Source organism: Dasypus novemcinctus, chromosome 13 (assembly GCF_030445035.2).
Source record: "Dasypus novemcinctus isolate mDasNov1 chromosome 13, mDasNov1.1.hap2, whole genome shotgun sequence".
Classification (NCBI taxonomy): domain Eukaryota; kingdom Metazoa; phylum Chordata; class Mammalia; order Cingulata; family Dasypodidae; genus Dasypus; species Dasypus novemcinctus.
The window spans coordinates 17,214,791-17,240,549 of NC_080685.1; the positions used below are offsets into that span (position 1 = coordinate 17,214,791).

Consider the following 25,759-nt stretch of genomic DNA (forward strand, 5'->3'; position numbering starts at 1 on the left):
CATTAATGGCCCAGTTTAGGAGGCAGAGGGGACCGAAGGTGAAGGGGCTCTACCCTCCACCTGGGAACATATACCTTTGCACGCGGCAGAGATGTGACCGTGTACCCCAATATGTACGCATTCCTATCACATCCTCATCAGCTGGCTAGAGTTCACAACAATAATTTTTATTTTTAAAAATTCACTTGCTTAATAAAAGTTTCAATTGATGTTTAAACTGTGATAAAACTTTGATATCTTTTTTGCCTGGTATCTTTTCTTCATTAGGAAGTGCCTAGAAGGGAGAAATTCATTGCTTTTACTACAATAAGCTGGTGATGACTTAAAAACAAAACAAAAAACTTATTGCAGTAAGTGGAGAGAAATAAAGAGAAATAGGGCTTAGATTAGGAAATATCGACTATGACGGCATTTTCAGTTCAGCTCTGGAATGTATAATAATTTTATATTTGTTAATTACTGCTCAACCTGTTACAGAAAGTATTTCAAAAGACAGATGACTACCTTCCAGTTAAAGCCTCAAGAGAAAATTATTTTTGTCTTAAGATGATCTAATAAAGTTTAGATAAAATTAAAATGTCTAGGGGAGAATTCTGATGAGAATGCTATATGCATGGTCTTAAAGTATCTCCTACTCATTGCTCATTAGCTTTGAAAAGAAAAAAAAGTAATTATACAGCGGTGAAATCAGACAATTCCTTGAACAGGTAATCAAAACTAATATCACCAATGAGGGGTAGATGGACATCACGTGGTCCCAGATGTGATACCTGAGGACACGTGGTCAACTTGTGTAGGATAGGCCAAGATATAGAACCTGAATCTAATCATAAGGAAACATCAGAAAACTTCTGAAAAGGGGATAGGGGAATGGCAGTCTTCAAAAATGTCAATGTCATAAAACATAAAGAATGACTGTGGTGGGAAGCAGATTTGGCTCAACTGACAAAAGTATCCACCTACTACATGGGAGGTCCAGGGTTCAAACCCAGAGCCTCCTGACCCATGTACTGAGCTGGCCCACACGCAGTGCTGATGTGCACGAGGAGTGCCGTGCCAAGCAGGGGTGTCCCCCACGTAGGGGAGTCCCACATGCAAGGAATGCGCCCCATAAGGAGATCCGCCCCGCGCACAAAAAAAAAAAACACAGCCTGCCCAGGAGTGGGGCTGCACACACACGGAGAGGTGATGCACCAAGATGACGCAACAAAGAGACACAGATTCCTGGTGCTGCTGACAAGAATGCAAGTGGACGCAGAAGAACACACAGCGAATGGACACAGAGAGCAGACAACTGGGGGTAAGGGAAGAGAAATAAATACATAAAAAATAAATCTTTGGGGGAAAAAAACACAGGAATGACTGTGGAAATGTTCTGGATTAAAGGCGGCTATGGAGATATGACAACTAAATGCAGCACTTGACCCCTAAGACTAGATCCTGAACTGGAGGAAAAAGAAATGCTACAAAGAACATTAAGTCAATCAACAAAACTGGAATACAAGTGGTAGATTAAAGTTTTGTGTCAGTTAAATTTACTGAGGTTGATAACTATACTGCTCAGGTAAAAGAAGATTCTTATTCTTAGGAAAAATAGACTGCAACATTGTGCAGTAATATACTCTGATGACTGCAACACAGTTTCAAACGGTTACCCCCAAATTATATGTTATTTATAAACACACACCAACACACACAGCCTATGGGGTAGGACGTGAGCAAACAATAAGGCAAATGAATTAAATGCTAAAAATAGGTGACCTTAAAGAGAGTGTACAGGTGTTATTGCACTATTCTTATTCTTGAAATATTGTCTAAGTTTAAAATTATATCCAAATAAAGTTAAGAAAAAATAGAATCAGTACAAAAAAAAGAAAAACACAACATATATATTTTCTCAGTATCAGATTCAAGAAAATGACCAACTCGTTAAGTGTGAACTTCCTTCTTAAGGAGTGCAGGGTCTTAGACTGACGTGCATGGAAGGTGAGAGAGGACACAGTCAGAAGGAGGTGTTGGAAGCACCACAAAGTGGGTGAATAAAACGGAAAACGACAACAGTTTATACAAATTCAAGCCCAGCCCCACTTAGCAAGCGTGCAACTTCGTGCGGTTTCTGGGGCGTGGGGATCACATAAAGGTATCATAACCCAGCCAGCTCAGCGCGTAAGCATCAGAACTTCCCCATGGCCTGCAGTCCACCACAGTCACGAGCCAGACCAATGGTAATTACGGAGATTGCCAGTAATGACTGCGCAGCGAGCTTGCCAAAGGGCAGCGGGCGGAGTCCCCACAAGCCGCCCTTGCTTCAGACACCAGCTGCTAGTGCTGCGTTCTCAAGACCACCTTCACGTTCAGTAACTGCCTAGAATGATTCACAGAACTCAGGAAAGCATTATACTTATGAAGTCAGTTTTCTCATAGTGAGAAGATACAAATTTAATTTGGCCTCGAGAAGAGACACCTGGGGTGGCATCCAGGGGGAGTACTAACACATTGGTTGCCCTTTCCCCGAGGAGTCGAGGATGGCATTACCTCCTCCCAGGCCTCATGTGTGACAATACGCAGAGAGGACTGCCATCCAGGAAAACCCGCCCAAGCCTTCGGTGTCAAGTTTTCCCTGGGCTCCGCCACGTATTGCCCACATGGCTGACATTTGTCTCCAGCTCTACGTACAAGTCAAACTAACATGAGTTCCTTGAGAGGTCAGAACTGATTCCGTGGGCCCCAAGTCCTCATAATAAATCACGTTAGATTGTCCAGGGGCCAGAGCCCCCAGGTAAACAAAAACACTCCTATCAGGCAGGATACCCTGGGAGTCTAGGGACCACCTCCCAGTAGCTGAGGGCAAAGGCCAGGCCTCTGTCTGAGTAAAGGCTCATTCCTCACCACATAGGTTGCCATGGCAAAGCCTCCAAACCTGACCACAAAATCAACCTGATACCAAATTTTCAGTTCCTTTCTCCATTTTGATTCATTGTAAAAATGTGTTTACTAACAATTTTTAAATTAATTTTTATGGTTGCATCAGATAATTTTTCATTTCCCTGGTTGATATTACAAGGCACATCTGTAAGGAGGTGAGATAGAAAGTGAGGAAGAACAATGGAACAAATCACTTTTGCTGACAGCAATGAAGGAAATTCTAAAAGAAAGCTTGGGTTCTTGCTGGTATTTTAAGAACACATTCCGACTAGAACCTGAATTGTCTAAATTCTTGCTAAAGCTCAGTGGTCTGAAATGTAAAGAAGCACTGCCAGGTCAAGTGTTAAGAAAATAACCTTTCCCTAGACAAGAGTCCTCTCATCTTCAAATAAAGTTTCTAAAATTTGCAGCAGTCTGTGTCAAAATCAAAGCAGATCCTGCTCTCAAAAACCAATACTCTTTGAAAGTCGTCTTATCATCAAAACAAGAAAATACAAGTTACAAACTCTGTTGGTTTTCACTGGGTCTCCTGATTCTAGCTTACTATTTCAATTCAAGGGAAAAAGAAAACAGGGCTTCGTGTAGATGTCCTTTGTTCTTTAAAGCATTATAATCTATTGTTATCTCCTTGTATGTGAAGCAGATACGATGAAAACCAATAAAATGTTAACTCCTACACTGAGACAAATTCTAATAAAGCATTCAGTGTGGCTGTCAAAGGGATCACTATGAAACAGGCCATCCTTATCCTGTCAGCCTTGATCTTTAGAAAATTGAAAATCCAAATTACAGTAGCATCAGGCATTAGAAGATACCTAGCAATGCCTTCCCAAGAAAAAAGTTAAGAAAGAAAGAGATACTATGTTTTGGGCTGTGGAGAATGAAGACTGTGAAAAATTAAGATAGTCTTTAAGTCAAGATAGCATTCTATTTCTGTATCGTTTTAATCACTCTGTTTGGGATTATTTTTTAATGGACAACAGCCTTGATTCTCTCAGTGCATATCAGCTCCACCACCGCCAAGCTGTGTGTCCCTCCTCCCTAAGAGAAGACAAAAGGAGAAAGAGATACAGAAGATCACACAGTGAATGGACACAGACAGCAAAACAGCAGGGCAGGGGAAGAGGGAAAATAAATAAATCTTTAAAAAAACAAGAACAAAAAAAAACCCTCAACAAAGTGCCTGGAAATTGAATCCAAAAGCCCACTAAAAGAATTATACACCATGATCAAGTAATTTTCTCCCAGGTATGCAAGGGTGGAGCAACACAAGAAAATCAATTAATGTAACTACATTAACTAACTGAAAGGAAAAAAACACATGATCATCTTGATTGATACAGAAAATACAATTGACAAAATCCAGCACCCTTTCTTGATAAAAACACTTCGAAAGATTAGGAATAGAAGGAAACTTCCTAAACATGATAAAGGGCATATATGAAAAACCCACTGCTAACATAGTGTTCAATGGTGAAAAACTGAAAGCTTTCCCTCTAAGATCTGGAACAAGACAAGGATGCCCACTGTCACTACTTATTCAACATTGTACTGAATGGTCTAGCCAGAGCAATTAGGCAAGAAAAAGAAATAAAAGGCATCCAAATTGGAAAGAAGTAAAACTTCCATTATTTGCCAATGATACGATAATAAATATAGAAAGTTCCTAAAAATCTACAGCAAAGCTACTAGAGCTAATAAATTAAGCAAAGTGGCAAGGTACAAGATCAAAAATCATCTGAGGGTGAGCAGATGTAGCTCAAGTGGTTGAGTGCCTGCTTCCCATATATGAGGTTCTGGCTTTGATCCCCAGTACCTCCTAAAAACAAAACAAAAACAACAAATGAAAAACCAACTCTCATTGTGGAGCAGATATAACTCAGTGGCTGAGCGCCTGCTTCCCATGTACCAGGTCCTGAGTTCAATCCCTGGAATCTCCTTAAAAAAAAAAACAAAAAACCATCTGGATTCCTATACACTAGTAATGAACAATCTGAGGAGGAAATCAAGGAAAAAAATCCATTTACAATAGCGACTAAAAAAATCAAATACCTAGGAATAAATTCAAAGAACTAGATATCCATATGCAAAAGAATGAAGAAGTACCTCTATCTCACACTGTATACAAAAATTAACTCAAAATGTTCATAGCAGCATTATACATAATTGCCAAAAGATGAAAGCAACCCAAGTTTCCAGCAACCAAAGAATGGATAAACAAAATGTGATATAGACATACAATGGAATATTATTCAGCATTAAAAGGAATTTAGTCCTGATACATGGGACAATATGAATCTCAACGATGTTGAGTGAAATAAGCCAAACATAAAAGGACAATTATTGGGTGATCACACTGATAGGAAATAATTAGAATAAGCTCACTCATAGAGTTAGAATCTAGAATATAGGTTACCAGGGACTGCACTGGGATAGGGGATGGAAAGTTATGCCTCATTTGTGCAGAATTTCTATTTAGGTTGATTGTAAAGCTTTAGAAATGGATGGTGGTGCTAGTAGCACTAAATTGTGAGTGCAATTAACAGCAGTGAATTATATATATGAATGTGGCTAAAAGAGGACATTTTAAGTCATTGTATTAGTCTGCCAAAGGGATGCCAATGCAAAGTACCAGAAATCTGTTGGCTTTTTAAAAGCTTACAGTTACAAGGCCCAAAAAGAGTGTAACACCAAAGTCGGTTGCCACACTTGAAGCAAGATGGTTATTAATCTCTCCCACTGAGCTTCCTCTCTCCTGGCATAGGGCTCCTTTCTTTCCAGGCTTTCTGAATCAGTCTAGGCTCACTTTCTAAGATCAGCGGTAAGCTATCAGACAAATGGCTCCTCTCTCTCTGCTACAGGAGGAAATTGATAAATATTGTCAAATAAGGTAAGATGTCACCGGTGGAATGAAAAGTATCAACAGTCAACCCTACAAAGGCCTTTCTGAAACTTTACTGAGACTTGGGTCTCTACCAGGCTTACTCTAGTTTTTTAAAAATTTCCTGTTTGTACCTACAATAGCCTCAATCAGCCTCCATTCCTTCCCAAGGAAATTCACCAGAGCAAAGTAGAGTACAATATCCTGCCTGAATCTCCTCCTCCCAAGCCTTCCCCAAGCTTCAAATTGTTCCTCAGGTGCCAGCCACATTCTTACTTCCATGCATGGTGTGACAGTTTGAAGTTTTGTGAATCCCAGCAAAGATCATGCACTTTGAAACAAGCTATTCCTGTGGGTATAGGTCCCACTGATTGCACTAGATTCACTTAAGGGGCCTTGACTAGATCACTTTTGATTAGATTGCTTTAGGGCCTTTGGTTGGACCACACCAGTGAGGTATGACCCAGGTTAGGTCTCTGTCCTCTTGCTGGAGTCTTATATATCCAAGAACAGAGAGCATGGAATAAAGAGAGAAAGATCCTGCCAATGAGAGAGATGGCTGCAAGAAGACAGAGAAACCCTGAGAAGCTAAGAAAGAGGCCAAAAGAAACCCTGAGAAATGGAGAAGCCAGAGGTTGGAATCAGCGGGGCATTCCTTCCCAAAGGAGAAGCTGCCATTTTGCCATTTTGCCACATGGCAGGAGCCCAGGATCTGACCAACAGTAGACCACTGGTGAGAAAGCATTTGGAATGATGTCTTGATTTAGATATTTTTGCAGCCTCAGATCTGTAAGCTTTTGCCCTAATAAATACCCATTACAAAAAAAAAGCCAACCCATTTCTGGTATTTTTGCATTGGCCACTATATTAGTCAGCCAAAGGAGTGCTGATGCAAAATACCAGAAATGGGTTGGTTTTTATAAAGGGTATTTATTTGGGGTAGGAGCTTACAGATACCAGGCCATAAAGCATAAGTTACTTTCCTCACCAAAGTCTATTTGGAGCAAGATAGCTGCCGACATCTGTGGGGTTCAGGCTTCCTGGGTTCCTATGCTCCTGCTCCTGGGGCTTGCTTCTTCCTTGGCTCAAGGTTCCTGACTTCCTGGGGCTGGCTTCTCTTTCCTCTGCATGCTGACTTCCTGGGGCTCCAGCTTAAGTCTTCAGCATCAAACTCCAACATCAAAACTCCAACTTCAGAAAACCCTCAAGGCTCTTCTTTGCCATGCCTTTTATCTGTGAGTCCCCGCCTACCTAGGGCTGGTGACTAAATGTCCTAATCATAAATCAATCATGCTCAGGTACAGATCAGATTACAAACGTAATCCAATATCTATTTTTGGAATTCATAACCATATCAAACTGCTACAGCCACCTTAGCAAACTAAAGTACATGCAAAGAGACATAGCCCTGCCAACCTAAAAAAGGATTATATATATTTTTTACATTTTTCATAGTAGTGACCATTTGAAGCTGGGTAGACCTCAGAAAACCATGTCCTTAGAGCTAATCCATTCCTCTGGGTATGAACCTACTATGGTTAGGATTTTTTTTTTCTTTTCTTTTCATGTCTCTTATTTTTAAAAAGATATTTAGATTACACAAATGTTACAGAGGATATTTAGGGGATTCCCAAATGTCCTGCCACCCACACCTCCCACATCTTCCCACATTAGCAACATCTTTCATTAGTGTAGTACTTTCATTGCAATTGATAAAGACATTTTTTTTTGTCTTTCATATTTTCTTTGTATTTCTTTTCAATAATTGCTTGACCCAACATCTTTCTGTCTGCTCTGTACAATGAAAATACAAACTAAATGAGAATAGAAAACAACAAAGCACTAAATTGTACAAATTACAAGTCTGTTCCAAAATATACTTACATTAAATAAAATACGCATTTCAGTGAGAATTATACAGTATATGACTCTAAGCATTCTGGCAAGCCTCTGGACACCTAGGCAGGGCCAACATTTCAGGAAGAAGCTGAGAAAATTTGTACTGATCCCCATTTGTAGCAAGTTCCTTATGGCCAATCAGCGGTGACACTGAATACATCATTAGCATCACCTGTGCAGGAAACTGACTTATTTGGGAAAAAGGGAGGCAAGCTCTAACCTCAATTCTGAGTTTCTTAAAACTTCTCAAGAATGTCATCAACAGCCAACAGTAGAGTTTTTGAAAAAGTAAACATGTCAAGGTAAGCAGACAACTCTCCAGAGCCCAAAACACATTTTCTGGCTTACTGAATTCCCTACCACATATGGGCAGTCAGGCAGCATTTCTTCTTGGGGACAATGTGGCCATGGACTAGAACAATCCAGGGGGACTGAGGGGATGTGGGGTTGGAGAGAGGAGGATTAACCTTGTTGTTTTAAGTTAGACACATCTATCATACGCAATCTGTGTTCCTGCAAGCTTCTCGTATCATCTGGCGTAACACTTAATGTAGTCTTCAACTTTATCCCAGAAGTCCCCTTTGTCTCACAGATGATGTTCGGCAGCTTCAATATTGAGTGGATCATCAAAATTCAAAAGGTCAGTAAATAAAGGGTTTAATCCCCAAACCACATCCTTTAACGTCCTCGTCCTCCTGGGAGCCCAGCCAGTGCCGTCGATCGAATGTTCTCTCGGTAAACTTAGACGTATTTCCCCCGTCTCTGTGAAGTTGGGGTGCCAAACTCTGGTCAAGCATTTTACTTTGGGAGGCACCATGTTGTACACATCAGGAACTTTAGTTTCAAACTGAAATTTTCCACCCTGGCAGTAACCCTCATCTGGGGTTACCATTAGCTGAAAGCAATGACGCTTGTTTGGATCAGGAAAATGCACTTTACATATATAAGGTAAATTAGCTTCAAGTTCTGCAACCTCTTTAACAAGTAGCTTGTCCCCACAGGAACCCTCCGAGTGGAGTCTGAAGTTGTGGCTGCCATCCGGGACCCTTTAAGACCATCATCCCACTTCAGTTTGCTCGCCAGAGTGAGCATTACTGCTGTCTTTCCCCTGGGCTCCCAGACATAGGCGAGGTGGGCCTGGCACCCAACATCATGCCCAGTCCGCGGCGCAGCGGCGAGACGTGGCCCCTCACCGTGCACCGGCTCTGGGGCAGCGGGATCAGCCGATAAACACATTTTGAAGCATTGCCACTAAGCATGGATTATAGTTTACATTGCAGTTTACACTCTCTTCCACTCAATTCTGTAGGTTATGGCAAGATATATAAGGGCCTGCATCTGTCATTGTAATGGCATTCAGGAGATTCCAAAATCCCAAAATGTCCCCATATTATACCTGTTTTTCCCTCTCTCTACTCTCAACCTCCAGTAGCCACTGCCTCCACAACAATATTTCTTCCATTGCTACAATCACAGTAAGTCTATAGTGGAATACTAGTCCACAGTTCATTCCCCAATCCTGAGGATTCTGGGATGGTGATGCCCACTCCACCTTGAACTGAGGGGGACTTCTATCGGTTGGGATCTTTTGATCAGATCACCTCAGTAGGGCGAAACCCAGGGTGGGTCTTAACCCTTACTGGAGTCCTTCATAAATGAATGAGTAGAGAGAGACACATAGAAGCTCAGAGAGGAACCCACAGAAGCTGAGAGAGAGACAGCCACAGACGGAGCAGCCAGAAACAGAAAGCAACAAGGCCTACAGGAGGAGAGGCTGGCAGATGCCTCCATGTGACAAGAGTCCAGGATCGCGTGCAGCTGGTCTTAGGGGAGAGAGTGCCATGTGATGCCTTGATTTGGAAATTTTCTCAGCCTTGATACTATAAGCTTATAAGTTAATAAATCCCTATTATAAAAACCCAATCCATTTCTGGTATATTTAATACCATTGTATTAACAAACTAAAACAACAGTATTAAAAAAACAAAATCTTTTGCCTGTAATCTCTTACACGCAGTAGGCACTTAACAGGTATTTCTTAATATATTGTCAGAGTTTCTGGTATTAGAGATTAAGATATTGTATCTCAATATAAAGGGTTTCACCTTTTCTAAATATGGTTTCTAAAGCTTTCAATTTACTTTACTAGATGATTTGAATTGCCAATACTAAAAAGTGTCTCTTTATGTTCCCCTCTTTCTGTTTCCCAGTTACTTTGATTTTTTTTTTTTTTAAATAAAGGCAAAACACTAGTTTCTTCTCCTTTCTTCATCCCAGGAAGATATAGTCTCTGATATTTGAAATGGCAGAAAAATTTCTGCCAAGTAAGAAAAAATTTCATAACCAAGTAAGACCTGCAAGCCCAGGAATTTTTCCCATCTAAAATGTGAATGGGTTTGGTACTGACCATATTAAAAAAAATTGGGAAAAGTCTGCTTTTCTTTATTTTTCATTTTTAAAAAAACAAGTCTTGATTTTAGTCATCATATGATTTCTGCTCTAGTCTGCTAAGCTGCTGAAATAAAATATACCAGAAATGGGTTGGCTTTTACAATGGGGATTTATTATCTTACAAGCTTATTGTTTCGAGGCTGAGAAAAATCTCCAAATCAAGGCATCATTAGGCAATACTTTCTCCCCAAAGACCAGGTGCCAGTGATCTTGGACTCCTCTGTCACATGGCAAGACACACAGTGGTGCCTGCTGATCTCTCCCTTCTCTTTCAGGTTTCACTGCGTCAACTTCTGGCTTCTATGGCATTCTCTCCTCTTTGTCTGAATTTCATGCTTTTATAAAGTACTCCAGTAGAGGATCAAGATCCACCCTGGGCCATGCTTAGTTAACCTAATCAAAAGGCCCTACTTACAATAGGAATGGATAAGCTTTCAGAACATGAATTTCTGGGGTTCATAGAGCTTCAAACCCTCACAATGTCTTATATAATCTTGCAGATAAACATTAAACACATATGCACACAGTTCTCCCAGGATTAGTCTGCTCTAAGCAAAGTAAGTAAAAATCAATTCTTTTTATTGATCCAGGACCCAAAGCCAGGGTTTCCACTTAAAATTTCATTTGCGGTATTTTAGTTGCCTTTTGAACAATGCCATATACAAATAGGTATTTGGTGGGAAAAGAACTAGTGAAAAAAATAACATGTTCTCTGACTACTTCAGGACAGGGAATGAAGGAAAGTTCCAAGAGGAAGACTTAGAGAAAAGTAAGATAGAGGAGTAGGCAGCGGGGAGGAAGCAAAAAGAAGGGTGGGTTCACAGTGATGCATGGAAAAATACAATTAATGTAACCTATGGACTATAGTCAATAGCAATATTATAATATTCTTGCATCAGTGTTAAAGAAGGTACTATAACTATATCAATGGGTCAAGAATAGGGGAGTATGGCATTTTTTATTTTGGACTAAGGAAAACATTCAAAACTTTACTGAAGTGATGACTACACAACTCTGTGTTGGAAATGAGAGCCACTGACTGTACACTTTGGATGGATTATACAAGGCATGGGACTATATAACACAGTGAATCCTGTGGTGGAAGATGGACTGGCTAACAGTACAAATACGAGAATGTTCTCTCATGAACTATATAACAAATGTACAATGCTAATATATGGTGTTAATAATAGGGAGTGTATAGAAAAAATAGATCAAATGTACACAATGGACCTCAGTTAGTGGTAATAGTCTGACAATGTTTGTAGCAGTTTGTCGCAGTTTGAAATTATTGATTTCCAAAAAGAAATACTGGATTATGTTTGTAAACTGGTCTTTTCCTCTGGGTATATTAGAATGTACTGGATTCAGAGGCTTTACATTTACTTGATTAAGTAATGATTAAGGCTTTGATTGGGCCACATCAGTAGGACATTGAGTCCCCATCCCTTGGTGGGTGGGGACTCACAGAGAAACTATACTGCAGTGAAGGGAGGTTGGAGTTTTGATGCTGGAGCCCAGGAAGTAAGCACTCAGAAGAGTAGAGAGAAGGCTCAACTGGACATAGCAGAGGCCCAGAGAAGAAAGACTAGCCATTTGCCTGATAGTGTATAGCTGACCTTGTGGAGAAAACAGAGGAGCTGAACCTGGAGAGAAATGACCCCGGGAAGAGCGGAACCCAGGAAGCCTGAACCCTTGGCAAATGTCAGCAGCCATCTTGCTCCAACACATGGCAACAGATTTTAGTGAGGGAAGTAACCTATGCTTTATTGCTTGGTAACTGTAAGCTTCTACCCCAAATAAATACCCTTTATAAAAACCGATTTCTGGTATTTTGCATCAGCACCCCTTTGGCTAATACAACGTTCTTTCATAATCTCTAACAAATGTTCTACAACAATATAAGGAGTTGGTAGAGGGGTAATGCATGGGAATTCTGCATATTATTCATGACTGTTTTGTAAGTTTGCAACTTCTCTAATAAAATATATATATATTTTAAAAAGACGGTAGGCTCAGAGGAGCAGCAGCCCCCTACTGAAATAGACTGTAAGATACAGTCTGCCCTCTAAAATTAGAGACTGGACTTGGCAGGCTACAGTTAACACCTCTCAGCAGCCCACCCACCAAAGTTCCTAACTGATTATCTGAGCTAAGACCTGAATGTCAAGAAGGAGAAGAGAGACAAAGGTCTAGAAGCAGAGTATGCCAACCAAAGACAATGGCAAGTGGTGAGGACCAAAGGTTGGCCTCACTCTGGCAATGTTTGGGGAAAATGATGGAGCCAGTGTTGTAAAATGAGTTCAGTGACTAGCAAAAGCCAGATAAGAGAGGGCCTTTTAGATAACAGGAAGGTCCTTGGGTTTTACTCCTGGTACAATGGGAACCTCCAGAGAATTCTGAATTGGCTCTTGGGATGGGATCTTACCATTCCAGTTTCAAAAGAGTAAATGGAAAACAGTAAGTCTATGATAGATTCAATGAAACCCACACTTGTTGACATGTCCCACAAGGCCCTCCATGATGCGGCCCCACCTACCTCACCAACTGTACCTCTTCACCTGCTCCTGTCCCAGGGTCCAGGGCCTCAGTGTCTGTTTCTGTATCTCTGAAGTGAGGCAGCCTTCTCATCTTTCATTCCCATTTAAATGTCACCTCCTCTGACTCTTTCCTGCCCCCTTGGTCTAAAGTAAGTTCCTCTTACACAATATCTGAGAGCATCCTGCTCTTTTCTTTCACAGCATTTATCTCAATTGTACATTCAGTTGCTTAATGTCTATATCTCACTAGACTGGAGCTCTGAGAAAGTAGAAAACAGATCTGTTTTATTCATGACTGCATATGCGGGATTTAATAAATATTTCATAAATTAATGAAAAAAACAAGTAAGGTGAGCTAAACAAGACCAAAAGTCGGTTCTTTGAAAAGCGCTCTAACCTTTACTGAGAAAGACAAAGAAAAAAGGAGAGGAGATTTAAATAAAAAACACAAATGAAAGAGAGAACATCATTACAGACCTTACAAAATAGAAAGGATTACAAGGGAATACTGTGAACAACTGTAGGCCAATAAATCAGATAACTTAGATGAAATGAATAAATTACTAAAAGGCACAAAATATCAAAACACACTAAAGAAGAAATAAAAAACCAACAGACCTATAACAAGTGAAGAGATTTCATTAATAACTAAAAAGCTTCCCACAAAGAAAAACAAGGGCCCAGGTGGCTTTCTTGGTGAACTGCACCAAATATTCAAAGCAGAATTACTACCAGTCCTTCACAAACTCTTCCAAAGATTCTGTAAGGTCGGTATTACACTGACAGCCAAATCAGACAATGCTATCACAAGAAACAAAAGCTTCAGACTATATTCTATACAAAATTAGATGTAAAATTCCTCAAAAAACACAAGCAAACTAAATCCAGCAACATATAAAAAGAATTATACACCATGACTAAGTAATATTTATCCCAGGAATGCCAGATTGGTTTAACGTGCAAAAATCAATTAATGTAATACACTATATCAATGGAATAAAGGATTAAAAAAATCACAATCATCTCAATAGATGCAGAAAAGGGATTTGACAAAATCTAGCACTCCTTCATTATAAAGTACTCAACAAAATAGGAATAAAAGGAAACTTCCTTAACTTGATAAAGACCATCTATAAAAACCCACAGCCAATGTAACACTTAACGTGAAAGGCTGAATACTTTCCCACTAAGATCAAGAGCAAGATAAAGACATCCACTCTTGCCATTTCCATTCAACACTGTACTGGAGGTTGTAAACAGGACAATTAGGCAAGAAGGTGAAATAAAAGGCATCCATATTAGTATATAGAAAGGAAGAAGTAAAATTGATCTATTTGCAGATAACATGATATTGTATGAAAAAAATCCTAAGGAATCCAACAAAAAAATCTACAGCAAAGCTGTAGGATACAAGATTCAATATACAAAAGTCAATTATATTCATTAATAATGAAAATCCAAAAAATGACATTAAGAAAACAACTCCATTTACAATAGTATAAAAAAAATAAAATATGTATACATTTTACGAGTTTTTGCTCTTGAAATTGAAGCTTAGGCTAGTGATGCAGGGTGCCTAAGACTTACCTAATGGGAGCCTCCTTGTTGCTCAAATGTGGCCTCTCTCTATGCCAAACTCAGCATATAAAAGCAGTAACTTTCCTCCAGGGTTTGACATGACTCCTGAGGATGAGCCTACCTGGCACCGAGGGATTGCTACCAAGTACCGACAAGCAATGCATCTGGGAAAAAAAGACATTGGCCAAAAGGGGGAAAAGCTAAAGACAAATGAGTTAGTATGGCTAAGAGACTTCAAAGTGAGTTGGGAGTCCATCCCAGAGATAGCGCTTATGCACATAGGAAAACTATAAACTGTTAGAAGAAAACATGGGAATAAATCTTTCTGAACTTGGGTTAGGCAAAGTTGCCTGTGATATAACACAAAAGCAAAAAAGAAAAATAAAGTGAACGTCTCAAAATTTAAAACATTTGTGCTTCAAACAATACTCTCGGAAAAAAAAAACAAAGAATAGAATACTTGCAAATCATACATCTCATTACAAGCTTGTATTAAAAACCTATAAATAACTCAATAATAAAAAGACAACCTAATTAGAAAACAGGCAAAGGATGTGAATAGACATTTCTCTATAAATAAATACAAATAGCCAACAAGCCTATGAAAAGACGCTCAACATCATTAGCCATTAGGGAATGACTCATACATTGCTGGTGGGACGATTATAAAATGGTATAGCTGCTGTGGAAAACAGTGTAGCAATTTCTCAAAATGTCAAACATAAAATCACCATATGACTCAGCAATTTCACTCCTAGGTATACACCCAAGAAAAGTGAAAACATGTCCATACAAAAACTTGTACATGAATGTTCAAAGCAGCATTATTCACAATAGCAAAAATGTGAAAATAACCCAAATGCCCATCAACTGAGGAATGGATAAATGTGGTATATTCATAAAATGGAATATTATTCAGCTGTAAAAAGAAATGAAGTATTGATAAATGTTACAATATGGATGAACCTTAAAAACAGTATGCTAAGTGAAATAAGCCAGGTACAAAAGACCACATATTGTAGGATTCTGTTTTTATGAAATATCCAGCAAAGGCAAACCTAAGGAGACAAAAAGTAGATTACCAGTTGCGATGGTGCTGGGGAGAGAGAGGAAGGGGAGTGATTGTTCCTAGGCACAGGATTTCTTTTTGGGGTGATGAAAATGAGAGTAGTGTTGGTTGCACAATCCTGTAAATATGCTAAAAAAATGAATTGTATACTTTAAAATGGGTGAACTGTATGTAAAGCTGTTAAAGAAAAAATAGGTAACATGATACAATGTGCTAAGTGCTTAAAGTAGCATATGGTAGGCCTGCAGTAAGAACTGGCCATTATTTTCATTCAATGCTGTTTTCCCTTCCTAAATATTCATTTGTTGTATTGTGAAAGCAGGTGTAAGACAGGAATATGAAAAGACAGAGAAAAGCCCTAGCTCTGGGGACCATAGTAGGTGGGCTGCAGGGCCTTCCCAGTATAACCTATGTGCTGAATTTATGTGAGGAGAGGTTAACTTGGACCTCAGAATGCCAGCAAATTTTGTTGCATATTCTCATCATAGCTCAATCCCTGGAGAGCTTTTAAACTGAAAATGCAAAACTGGCTTCCCCTTAAGAGCAAAAGCCAATGTGGGCCTTGTCCAGCAATCCCCACAGTGCACTCAGAGCGGACGGGCGCAAGAAGCAGAAACTGCATACTCACATTCCTCAAGACAGGAAGCGCCAACTGCTCAAAGGCAGGCAGATCCACCACATACTGCCCAACTCGGTATTCGCGTTTTCCAGCAGGAGGTGCTGCCCTGAAGGAAGAGACAGCGTGTTCTGTGCTGACAGTCCCCGGTACTATTTCTGATCTTAAGCTACTCCACTGAGCCTCTGGTCTTCCGCATGTGCTAAACCATCCTTAAAAATCGCCTCTCCAAGAAACAGTGGTGTGCAAAGCTGATCTGCTTCAGTTTTCTCTCCCGAGAGCAGAACACCCCTAAGTGCATGCCCCAATGAGGACAGACCTGGCGGTTATCATGGCAGGCACCAACTGTCCTTGACAAGGGGTACTAGAAATAGGGCTAAACATTACAAAGTGAGAAGAGTTTATGATTCAGCAGAATAACTCTTAAGTGATTTTTTTAATACTTGGTTTTCCATTTAATGGTAGGAATCTGTCTTTTTTTCCTCTGAGGAACTCCTAAAGGCCAAAGATTCATAAAGTTAAAAGAGATCATTCTGCCCGGAGAGAATACTTATTCTGAAGAGAAAACAAAGGGCCACCCTACAAGGGGCTTAACAAACCATTTAGATTTCGCTGAATCTGAACAGGAAAGCTCCAAAAACATGGATACAAGAATAAAATCCATAGAAATTAAAAATCAGTACCCAATTCTAGATAAAGGACCCCGAGTGCCAGAAAGAGTGACGACATCAAATCCTATTCTTCTCCCTCCTTGTCTGACTTCTTCTGTATAAAATCCATCCACAGGCACGCCAGAGGACTTTAAAACCTCACTGACTTTCCGAATCAGTGTTGTTTTCCCAACACCTAAAAAAAAAAAAAACGCCCATTAAGAAACACTCTAGCTGGAGTACACACCGCTTGCCGACTCTGAGAGAGTAATCACGGTAAAGAAATGGGCTGCAAATAGATTTTATGAATATTAATTTCACTTTAATTTTGATTGCTCCAGGTGTTAAAACTTTTTAATTTCCAGTAGAAACAAGTATAATCAAAATATGAATGTTATCTTGGGGGTTATTTTTAAGCTCTGAAACATTATTAGTTTTGTCACATACACAATTCTAGAACCAAATGAGTCAATTTGTGGTTTTCTCCTGTCATTCTAAACTATAATTTGCATCTTATGAAACAAGCCCGCTTTCTCTCCTTTTGGGGCTGCCACACTTTTTCACCAAGGATGTAAAACTGGTCACGTTTGGGTCAAAGACTAGGCATTTGAATCTAGGATGTCAACCTTTGGCACTACAGCCCCACATCTAACAATGGAAAAATCACTTCTTTCCTCCATGGACTTACATTGCCAGGTCTCCTGAGAATGCCTCTTGAATGTCATTAACACCACTCGAAATGGTAATTTTCACGCTTTTTCACAAGAGCAATCCTATGGGGTTGTAACCCCTTCAAACTATCTTCCCTCATGTCCTTGGCTTGTCCTTCTGCTTGTTCCAAACCCCTTCCCAAATTATAAACTCTGCCTCCTCAATCTCCCCACATCTGACCCCTTCCATTCCTCCCTACCTGTCCTATTGACTAATCTGATTAACCCTTATGGGTCCATAAGAACACACCGATGCTTCCTAAAACAATATTAATCGCTGGCATTCATGGATCTAGGCATTGTTCTAGCATGTTTTACAAACATTTTCTTGGGTAAAACCTCACAAACACCCTCTGAGGCAGTTACTGTTTATCTGTTTCACAAATGAGGACACTGAAGCACAGATAGAGGTTAGGTACTCACCCAAGTTACACACCTACCAAAAGCATTACGTGTTAACAGGGACCTTTATGTATCACCATGACTTGTCCCCATATGGATTTAAGTTAGTGGCATCATGATTATCCAAAAATGGAAAGACGGGTAGACTTTCTAGCAGGTCTGCCTGCGAGAGATTTTGAGATCTTAGGGTTATAAAGCATATTATTCATATGGCTGCCTACAAAGTCAGTCATGGTTCCCCAAGAAATCTTTTAAGCTTCCTTGAAATAAAATAAGTCTGTTGTTTTAATGTATCTCGCCTCCAAATTTCACACTAACCAACGGCATCTGGCCTTTCGGAATATGCAAAGCAATCCAAAAGGATTCCAGCCACGTGATGATTGTGGTTGGTAAGAAAACTGTGTAGAATATAAAATGGCAAGATCACTTTAGGAAAGCCACTGAAGAACTGGTTTTAATACAATCAAGGAACATTGGTGGGTATGTAAATTGGTACTTCTTTTCTTAATTGTACACATCATTGTCTAAACCATAGCATCCAGTAATTTATTTTTAGTAAATAACCTGATAATAGTACAAAGAAGTATGAAATAAGATATTTGTTGAAGCCTCTTCATAATAGCAAAAAACTGACAACAATGTCAACTATGACTTGTAAAAGAATGATTAAAATGATTGTACCATGTATATAATGACACATAAATACTCAGGAATACCATGCAGACATGAAAAAGAATATGGTTTCCGTATATTTATTAGTATGGAAAACTGACTCCCATAAATGGAAATAATATACAGGGAAAAAAGCAAGGTAAGAAACAGCAAACTTACATAGCATTATTCCATTGTAGTTTAAAAATATGTATGGTTGTGGACACAACCATTTCAGGGTTCACAGGATGGAGGAATAGAGTATGGATTAGAGTGGACTTACTGATATTCTATTCATGAACTACTGTGATTAGTAATCGAAGAAAATGTAGCATTGATGTGGAGAAAGTGGCCACGGTAGCTGCTGAGGGTAGGGAGTGGGAAGAAGAGATGTGATGTGGGGGCATTTTCAGGACTTGGAGTTGTCCTGGGTGGTGCTGCAGAGACAATTACTGGACATTGTATGTCCTCTCATGGCCCACTGGGTGGACTGGGGGAGAGTGTAAACTATAATGTGAACCATTGACCATGTGGTGCAGCAGTGCTCAGAGATGTATTCACCAAGTACAATGAATGTCCCATGATGATGGAGGAGGTTGTTGATATGGGAGGAGTGGGTGAGGGGGTGGGGGTATATGGAGACCTCATATTTTAATGTAACATTAAAAAAATAAAGACAATAAAATAAAATAAATATATATGAAGTATGTATGTGTCTACAGAGGACAGTGTCAAGAAGAATACAGAACAAAGGTTTATAGAGCTTATTTCTGTATGTGGGAATTCCATATGATGGACACTTTCTTCTTTAAAACCCTCGTTTTAAAGCAAGAGGAAGCATCTGGGTCAAGTCCCTTTCATCTTCTCCAACTCTAGAAATACTTCAGTTTTCATCTTCATTAGCCTGCTACCCCACTGCTATCTACACTGGGTGTGAAGTGGCATGGGCTGCAGGAGCTCTCCAGAGGGCAGGGATGCACCTAGCAAAAAGGGTGTGAGCAGGTCCCAAGCCTCCAGAATTATTTTGATTCTGGTTCTCCCACAAGCAGACAGAGATTCAAGTGAATTTGGGAATGACCCCAAGAAACAGTGGTAGGGGAAGTAAGGGCGTAGGGAAGGGAAGGAAGCTAACACAAAGCACATTGTCAAGCAAGATTCCAGCGTGGGTGGCTGGAGGTGACTCCCACTGGGAACCCTAAGAAACAGTTAGGATATGTGACTCGGAGTCACCCTGTCTGAGGCGTGAGGAAGTAGAGCATTTGTCCCCTAACTGCCATCAGTCATTCATGCATTCCCTGGGCCCTGTGTGCAGGCAGAGTGGGCTCTGGTGACCAGAGAAAGTCCTCTGAGATGGGACACAGGTATGGACAGTTCGAATCACAGGAAACTGCTGGGACACTGATGGCATATGCAACAAGTGACTGCACTGAGAAGATATGTTACTTAATAGTCTGAACATGTTGAGAAGTTTTAGACACGGGCAGAGTTTGGGATGCAACTGAAAGAATACTAACCCAATGGAAAAAAAAAAAAGACAAAGACTCTGGGGGGTGAAGTTGCACATAAAATGAAAAGAAATTATGTTACTAAAGGGCTCTGCTATGATTACCTTGTACATAGTCCTATATATATATATATATGCTGAATATTGAGCTAATAAAAATTATACCACAACTGTATTAGGAGGATGGACAGAAAGAAAAGGTGGGTGGGTGTGAAGGTAGATTTAAGGGAAGTACACTGCAGAATTATTTGGGCCTTTCAACTATGTGTACATAAAACTTTTATAAAGAAACTGAAGGAATAACCAGGCCAGCCTGGCCAGACTCTGTCTCCCATCTGACGTCCAGACCTCAGGGGAGTGCAAACCCCATTAGCTGAACCCCTCCTTTATGAAACACACGTGTCCTGGGGCCAGCCTGTCTAGAAAACTATACTCCAAGCTTCAAAGAGTGGATTTGCAAAAATCAACTTTTAGAGGACAATTCTTTGCAATATTAGGAAATATTTCTGGATATTAGAAATGTCTTTAACCCCCTTGCCTGGTAAAAACTAAAATTCAAAAGTCTGCACTATTTAAGTGTTGCAGTTGCTACTCAAGGCTAAACATAATCATTAAAATAAGGCTAGAGAATTTTAGGTTGAGGATTAAGCTTTGATAGCTGAACCCATGCTAACTTCCAAAATTAGACTGGCCTTGCAAAGGAGCTGAAGAAATAACTCACTTTTCCTACTCTAAGCCCATCTTCCTTAGTTTGTTTGCCACTGCCACCACTATTCCCAGTAACACTTTTACATACATATAGCGTATTCATAAATGGTTTTCTCCTATACTCTCTCATTTAGCCTAGCACTATTCCATTTCACAGATGAAAACTGCCACAGTTCACACAAAAAAAGGGTTTGTCCAGGGACTCAGGCTTAGGAGAGAACAGGCATCTGAGAGGGATAAGTCAGGCTTCTCCACCTGGAAACTGTCCATGAAGGGAATCCAAAGGCCAGTCAACATGGATGGGGAAAAAAGCTGACATCTTTTGTTTCACTATCTTCTACCTGAAATATAGGATTTCCTTTCATTATGAACGTAGGCTACAAGCCACAGTGTTGGTAGTACATGCGAATACCCCAACAGCAATTGGGCATTTTCAGACCACATTACAGTTGTTACACGTATTTTGAACATTTTTTTTGCCGGTATCACAACTTCAAAACTATAGTATTACTCTTGCCACTAGAACTTACTATTTAATATCTTAATAAAGATGCACATATATTACTGTATGTTGAGTTTGTTTTCTTCATATTTTAGTAAAATTGGCTTCATTTCTAATCCCATGTATTTTATGTACTTAAAAACTTCCCTCCTCCCCAAAAGGGGTCCCTAAACTTCAGGCTACCGAGTCTGTCATTTTAAATTCGAAGCCTTAGGGAGGGAATGTGGCTCAAACCGTTGGGCGCCTGCTTCCCGCATGGGAGGTCCAGGGTTTGGTCCCTGGTTCCCCCTAAAAGCAACAACAAAGGAAAAAACCAACTCAAGGAAGCCGATGTGACTCAGTGGCGGAGCGCCGGCTTCCCACAAATGAGGCCCCGGGTTCAATACCCGGCCCCAAGACCTCAGAAAAGAAAAAAAAAAAAAAGTTCGGAGCCTTAAATGCCAGATCGCTAAACCCTGGATCCCACGGTCGCTTCCCAGGGGCAGCCAGATCCCTCCCCTGGAAGCCGGGCCTGTGCTCAGAGGAGGAGGGCCCGCTCTCACCCCCAAGGTCCCACCACTTCGGCCTCCCCAAGACGGAGATTCTGGCGGAAGAGGCGGCCCCACGGTGCCAGCCCGCGCCCGAGGGGGTTACCTGGCGGCCCCGTTAGGAACACGTGCCGGGCCATGTCCGCCCGGGTCGCGGTCCGGGGGACGGTGGCCGCCGCGCGGCTCGCTGCAGGCCCCGCCTCTCTGCAGGCCCCGCCTCTGCCGGCCGGAAGCGCCGCAACTCGCGCCGCGCATGCGCCTTCAGCCTCTTGGGCACTCTGTGGGTTACTTTTTTGGCTACTGCCGCCCCTAGAGACAAGGAAGGGCGGGGGTCCTTTCCCCTCAGAATTCCTGTGCTCTCCTCTCAGCCCTCAGGCTTAGATGGGGTGTTTGCAAGGGAATGTGTGCGTTGGAACGTCTCCACCTGAGCATCGTCGCCCAAGATCTGCAGCTGAGCTCGGACCAACGAGCTAAAATCTCCCAGGCTCCAGTCCAGTGGGGACAGCCTTTCTGAAGGTTTCAGCCCCATAGACCTTTCTGAGAGGATTTGCCTCACACAAAGACGTTGCTCCCGGTTTCAGCTCTTTGCCCAGCATTCTAAACCATAGCTGCAGTGTAGACTCATCTGGGGAGCTTTAAACGTTCCATCTCTAGGGATTTAGACATATTGTGCTGAGTCCTGCACATCTGTGTCTGGGGTTTTTTTAGCTTCCTGGCAATTTATAAAGTCCATCAGAGCTCAGAACCATTGATCTAGGCCATGTGTAACAAGTTCAGTTTCCCTCTTTCACCTCCGTAAAATAAATTTTAACCACCAACGCAAGTACCAGCCAGAGAATCTCCTCGTGCACAGAATTAAGTGGCTATAGTCTAAGAAGCTTCCCCATCCCCCTCACTTGAACAACTTGAAGTGTTTCAGCTAGAGAAATGAAGTGACAGTGGCCTTGGGCCACATTTACCTACAAACTCTTTCGATCTAACGTGTACAGTTTGACTTGTGATCAATCATTCCCCATACTAGCTGAGAAAGCAATTTCGGTGAGTGCTTAACTTAATTGGCTTGTTGCCCACACACGGACTTCCTGGGCTCCTTTAGCCTGAGATATATCTCAGTCAGAAGACCTCATAATTTCTGGCTATTTAAAAAGGAATCCTCTTAAAAAACAAACATATTTGTACAATGTAGCTGTCATGATTTTTGCAATGTTTATAAGTCACTTGTTCCCTTGATTATCACAGCTAATTGCATCCCTGGTAACAAAGGATCTTCCATGTAGATTTACTTTCCACTTCCATGAAAATTGGAATCAATGAACAGCCGATGTACCAAACTTAACCCATAATAATAGCTTCCATAAGAATGAATGGGGAAATGTATGCAATCATCTGTATATGCTTTTATTAAAAATATTAAATTTTAAATGTTAATTATGTAAATTTTTCATCACTGAAAAGTAGTTTGGATTTGCAAGTCTTAGAAATTGGATTATTTTCTTGACCTGGAACTTGCAGTCATCAGTTTAGGTAGCTTAAGGCATATATAGAATCCAGATGTAGAGAATTGATGACTCAGAGAAAAGAAAAAGTAGGTTTCCATTAAAAACTATTCCTTTGGATGATGGTCCACATGGATGTGTTCACTTTTTGATAATTCATTATCAGAACACTTTTGTACAGTTTCCTTTGTGTTATATAATAACAATGGAGATTAAATACCTTTTATCTATTAAGATTACTTTAAAAAGAGGGTGACATAGGAAGAAATTTTAAAAATACATAAGATATCAAGGTACATTGCTGAATCCAACTTTTGTTAATTATCCAATGAAGGTATGATTACCTGAAGAACAGGGGATTCCTGTGCTTTCTTCCTGTGGCACCTGGGTGCAGCTTCCCTTTTAATAAGATGCAGTACAGTTGCTTTTTATTTTAAAGCACTTTGCAAAAACGACACTACAGTGTTTTATGCACAGTTCCAGAATCCGAAAAGCCCTGAAAATAAAGTGAGTTTTTTGGTTTCTTTTGTTGCCATTGTTTTTATATCTTCCCTTTTCCCAAGACTGTCTGAATTTAAGTTTCATGCCCCAGGAACTCCCAGTCCAGGGCAAACCAGTATGTGTGATTGCCTGATAGATAAAGGGCGCAGGAACAGTTGAGAAGCAAAACAAACGGTTTTTATCTGGGTTAACAAGCGTTTGTCTTCTTATAAACAGGTCAAACCCTGATAATTCCTTATAATCTCATTGTTCTGGATATGGAATATTTTACTTGAAAAAATAATCTTGCCAGTGGTGGTGACTAGAAAGCCTACTTAACATATTTTGTACCTTAAGTAATAGGGGGTGCAGGGGTTAGTACCCTGTGGATCCTAAACTCTGTGTAGAGACCATCCCCCCTTCCTGGCACCTAGGGGTTTTCGATAGGATAAGAGATTTTTAACCAGTAGGCTCCATTACCCTAATTAATAATCAGCCAATCAATGCCTCCCAGTTAGCATACCTCATTAACTTAAAATGCTAATCTAGTCTACAAATCCTAACCAATGCTCTTGCATGGACCCAGTGATTGACCAATCAGAGCATCACACCCTGAGGCTCCACCCCTGGGTGGCAACACAGTAAACCTATATCTAGTGCAGCCCAAAAGCCCTGTGCACACTTCCATCTATGCCCGGGCCAGACCAACACTGAGCCGCAACACTGAGTCAAGCGCATGTGCGCCTCCATATTCATCCATCATCACTTCAGCCAGACTTGATCTACAACTCTGAGGGTGCTTCCATCATCACCCCAACCAGGTTTGACCCACAACACTGAGCTGGAATCAAATAAACGTTCAACTGTACTGAGGTCGTTTCTTCAATCTGAAGTCCATCTGAACTGAAGAATAAAGGTGGTGGTAACAATAGCTCCTACCTTTTCCTGTTAGGAACACCACTCCCCCATGCTCAGTCCTTGTCAATCACAGGGAGAAGGTGCTCCCTTCCCCTGGGGGGTCACACGACCCCAGCTGGCCAATGAGATCGCCCCATCGCCCTGGCCTCAGTATTGGTTCAGAGAAAGCACATGACCCAGACAAAGTCAGCAACACATAATCTCAGGAATTTAACTCGACCGCCTTCTCTCTGCCCACCAGCTTCCCCTCCTGCTGCTCAAGATTTGGGGCACAGAGGACAAGGGAAAGTAAGGGGGGATGTGAGAGGCTTCCCCATCCCACTCTCGCCAGCCAGTTCATCATCTGAGATGGGTTCAATTGCCACTCCTCTGGGAAGGCCCCTGGGGGTGCTCCCTCAGCCCCCCTTACTGCTGTCAGTTGTGACGGCATGAGAATCTGCCTTTTTTCCAGCCACCAAACTGAATTCCTCAAAAGGCAAGATCAAAAGAATCTTGTCCTAGTCATCTCTTTATACATAGCCAGTAGCATAGTGTTCCAGGCTGTGGGGATTCAGCAGTAAACAAAACACATTCTCTGCCCCGAGAATAGTTTATATTCTAGTGGGGGAGACAAAGAAGTAGACAAGTCAAAGACAGAGTGCCATATGGTGATAAGCCCTCGGGGGAACCAGAAGAGGATGTGGAAGGAAAAGGGAGGAGTGTGTGCTATTTTATAGAAGGTGGTCAGAGAAACATCACTGGGAAGATACTATCTGAGCAGAGATCTGAAAGAAATGAGCCCTGTGGTTATTTGGAGGAAAGCACCCTAGAGAGCAGGAGCAGCAGGTGCAAAAGTCCTGAGGCAGGACTGCTTGGCCTATGGGAGGAGCCGCAGCAACCAGAATGGCTGGGGCAGAGCAGGAGAGGGTGGCAGAGAGGAGATGAGATGCGATCCATCAAGCCCTCTGGGCCGTACTGAGGATTCTGGCTTTTATAGTGACCAAGCTGGAAAGCCCTTGGAGGATTTGGAACAGAGGTGTGGCATTTGAGAAGGGTCCTTAGGCAGCTGCGTGGAAGAGAGACTGGAGAGGGCCAAGGATGGAAGCAGGAAGACCAGGGAAGGGGCCACTGTAACAGTGCAGATGACAGATGCTCACGCCTTTCCTGGCACACTCGTAGAATACAGGTGTGGAATCAACACGGGAGCAGCCCCAGACTGTCAGGGAAGAAAAGGAGCAATGGAGGAGGCGCAGGCTTTTGCAGCCTTAGAGAG

General features: G+C 41.2%; 1 protein-coding gene and 1 pseudogene across 1 annotated transcript in view; both read right to left on the bottom strand.

Annotated features, from left to right (window-relative positions):
• The window catches only part of NTPCR (nucleoside-triphosphatase, cancer-related), a 46,387-nt gene extending 24,565 nt beyond the window's left edge, over positions 1–21,822 (bottom strand). Inside the window, exons 1-3 of the mRNA XM_004451028.3 lie at positions 21,720–21,822; positions 16,643–16,805; positions 15,972–16,068 (exon numbers count right to left, since the gene is read on the bottom strand). Of these exons, the coding sequence (XP_004451085.1) occupies positions 15,972–16,068; positions 16,643–16,805; positions 21,720–21,753 (294 nt within the window). The 5' untranslated portion in view covers positions 21,754–21,822. The remainder of the gene's footprint in view (positions 1–15,971; positions 16,069–16,642; positions 16,806–21,719) is intronic.
• On the bottom strand, positions 6,722–8,797 carry LOC101436238 (NEDD8-conjugating enzyme UBE2F pseudogene; annotated as a pseudogene).
• Positions 21,823–25,759: the final 3,937 nt, after the last annotated feature.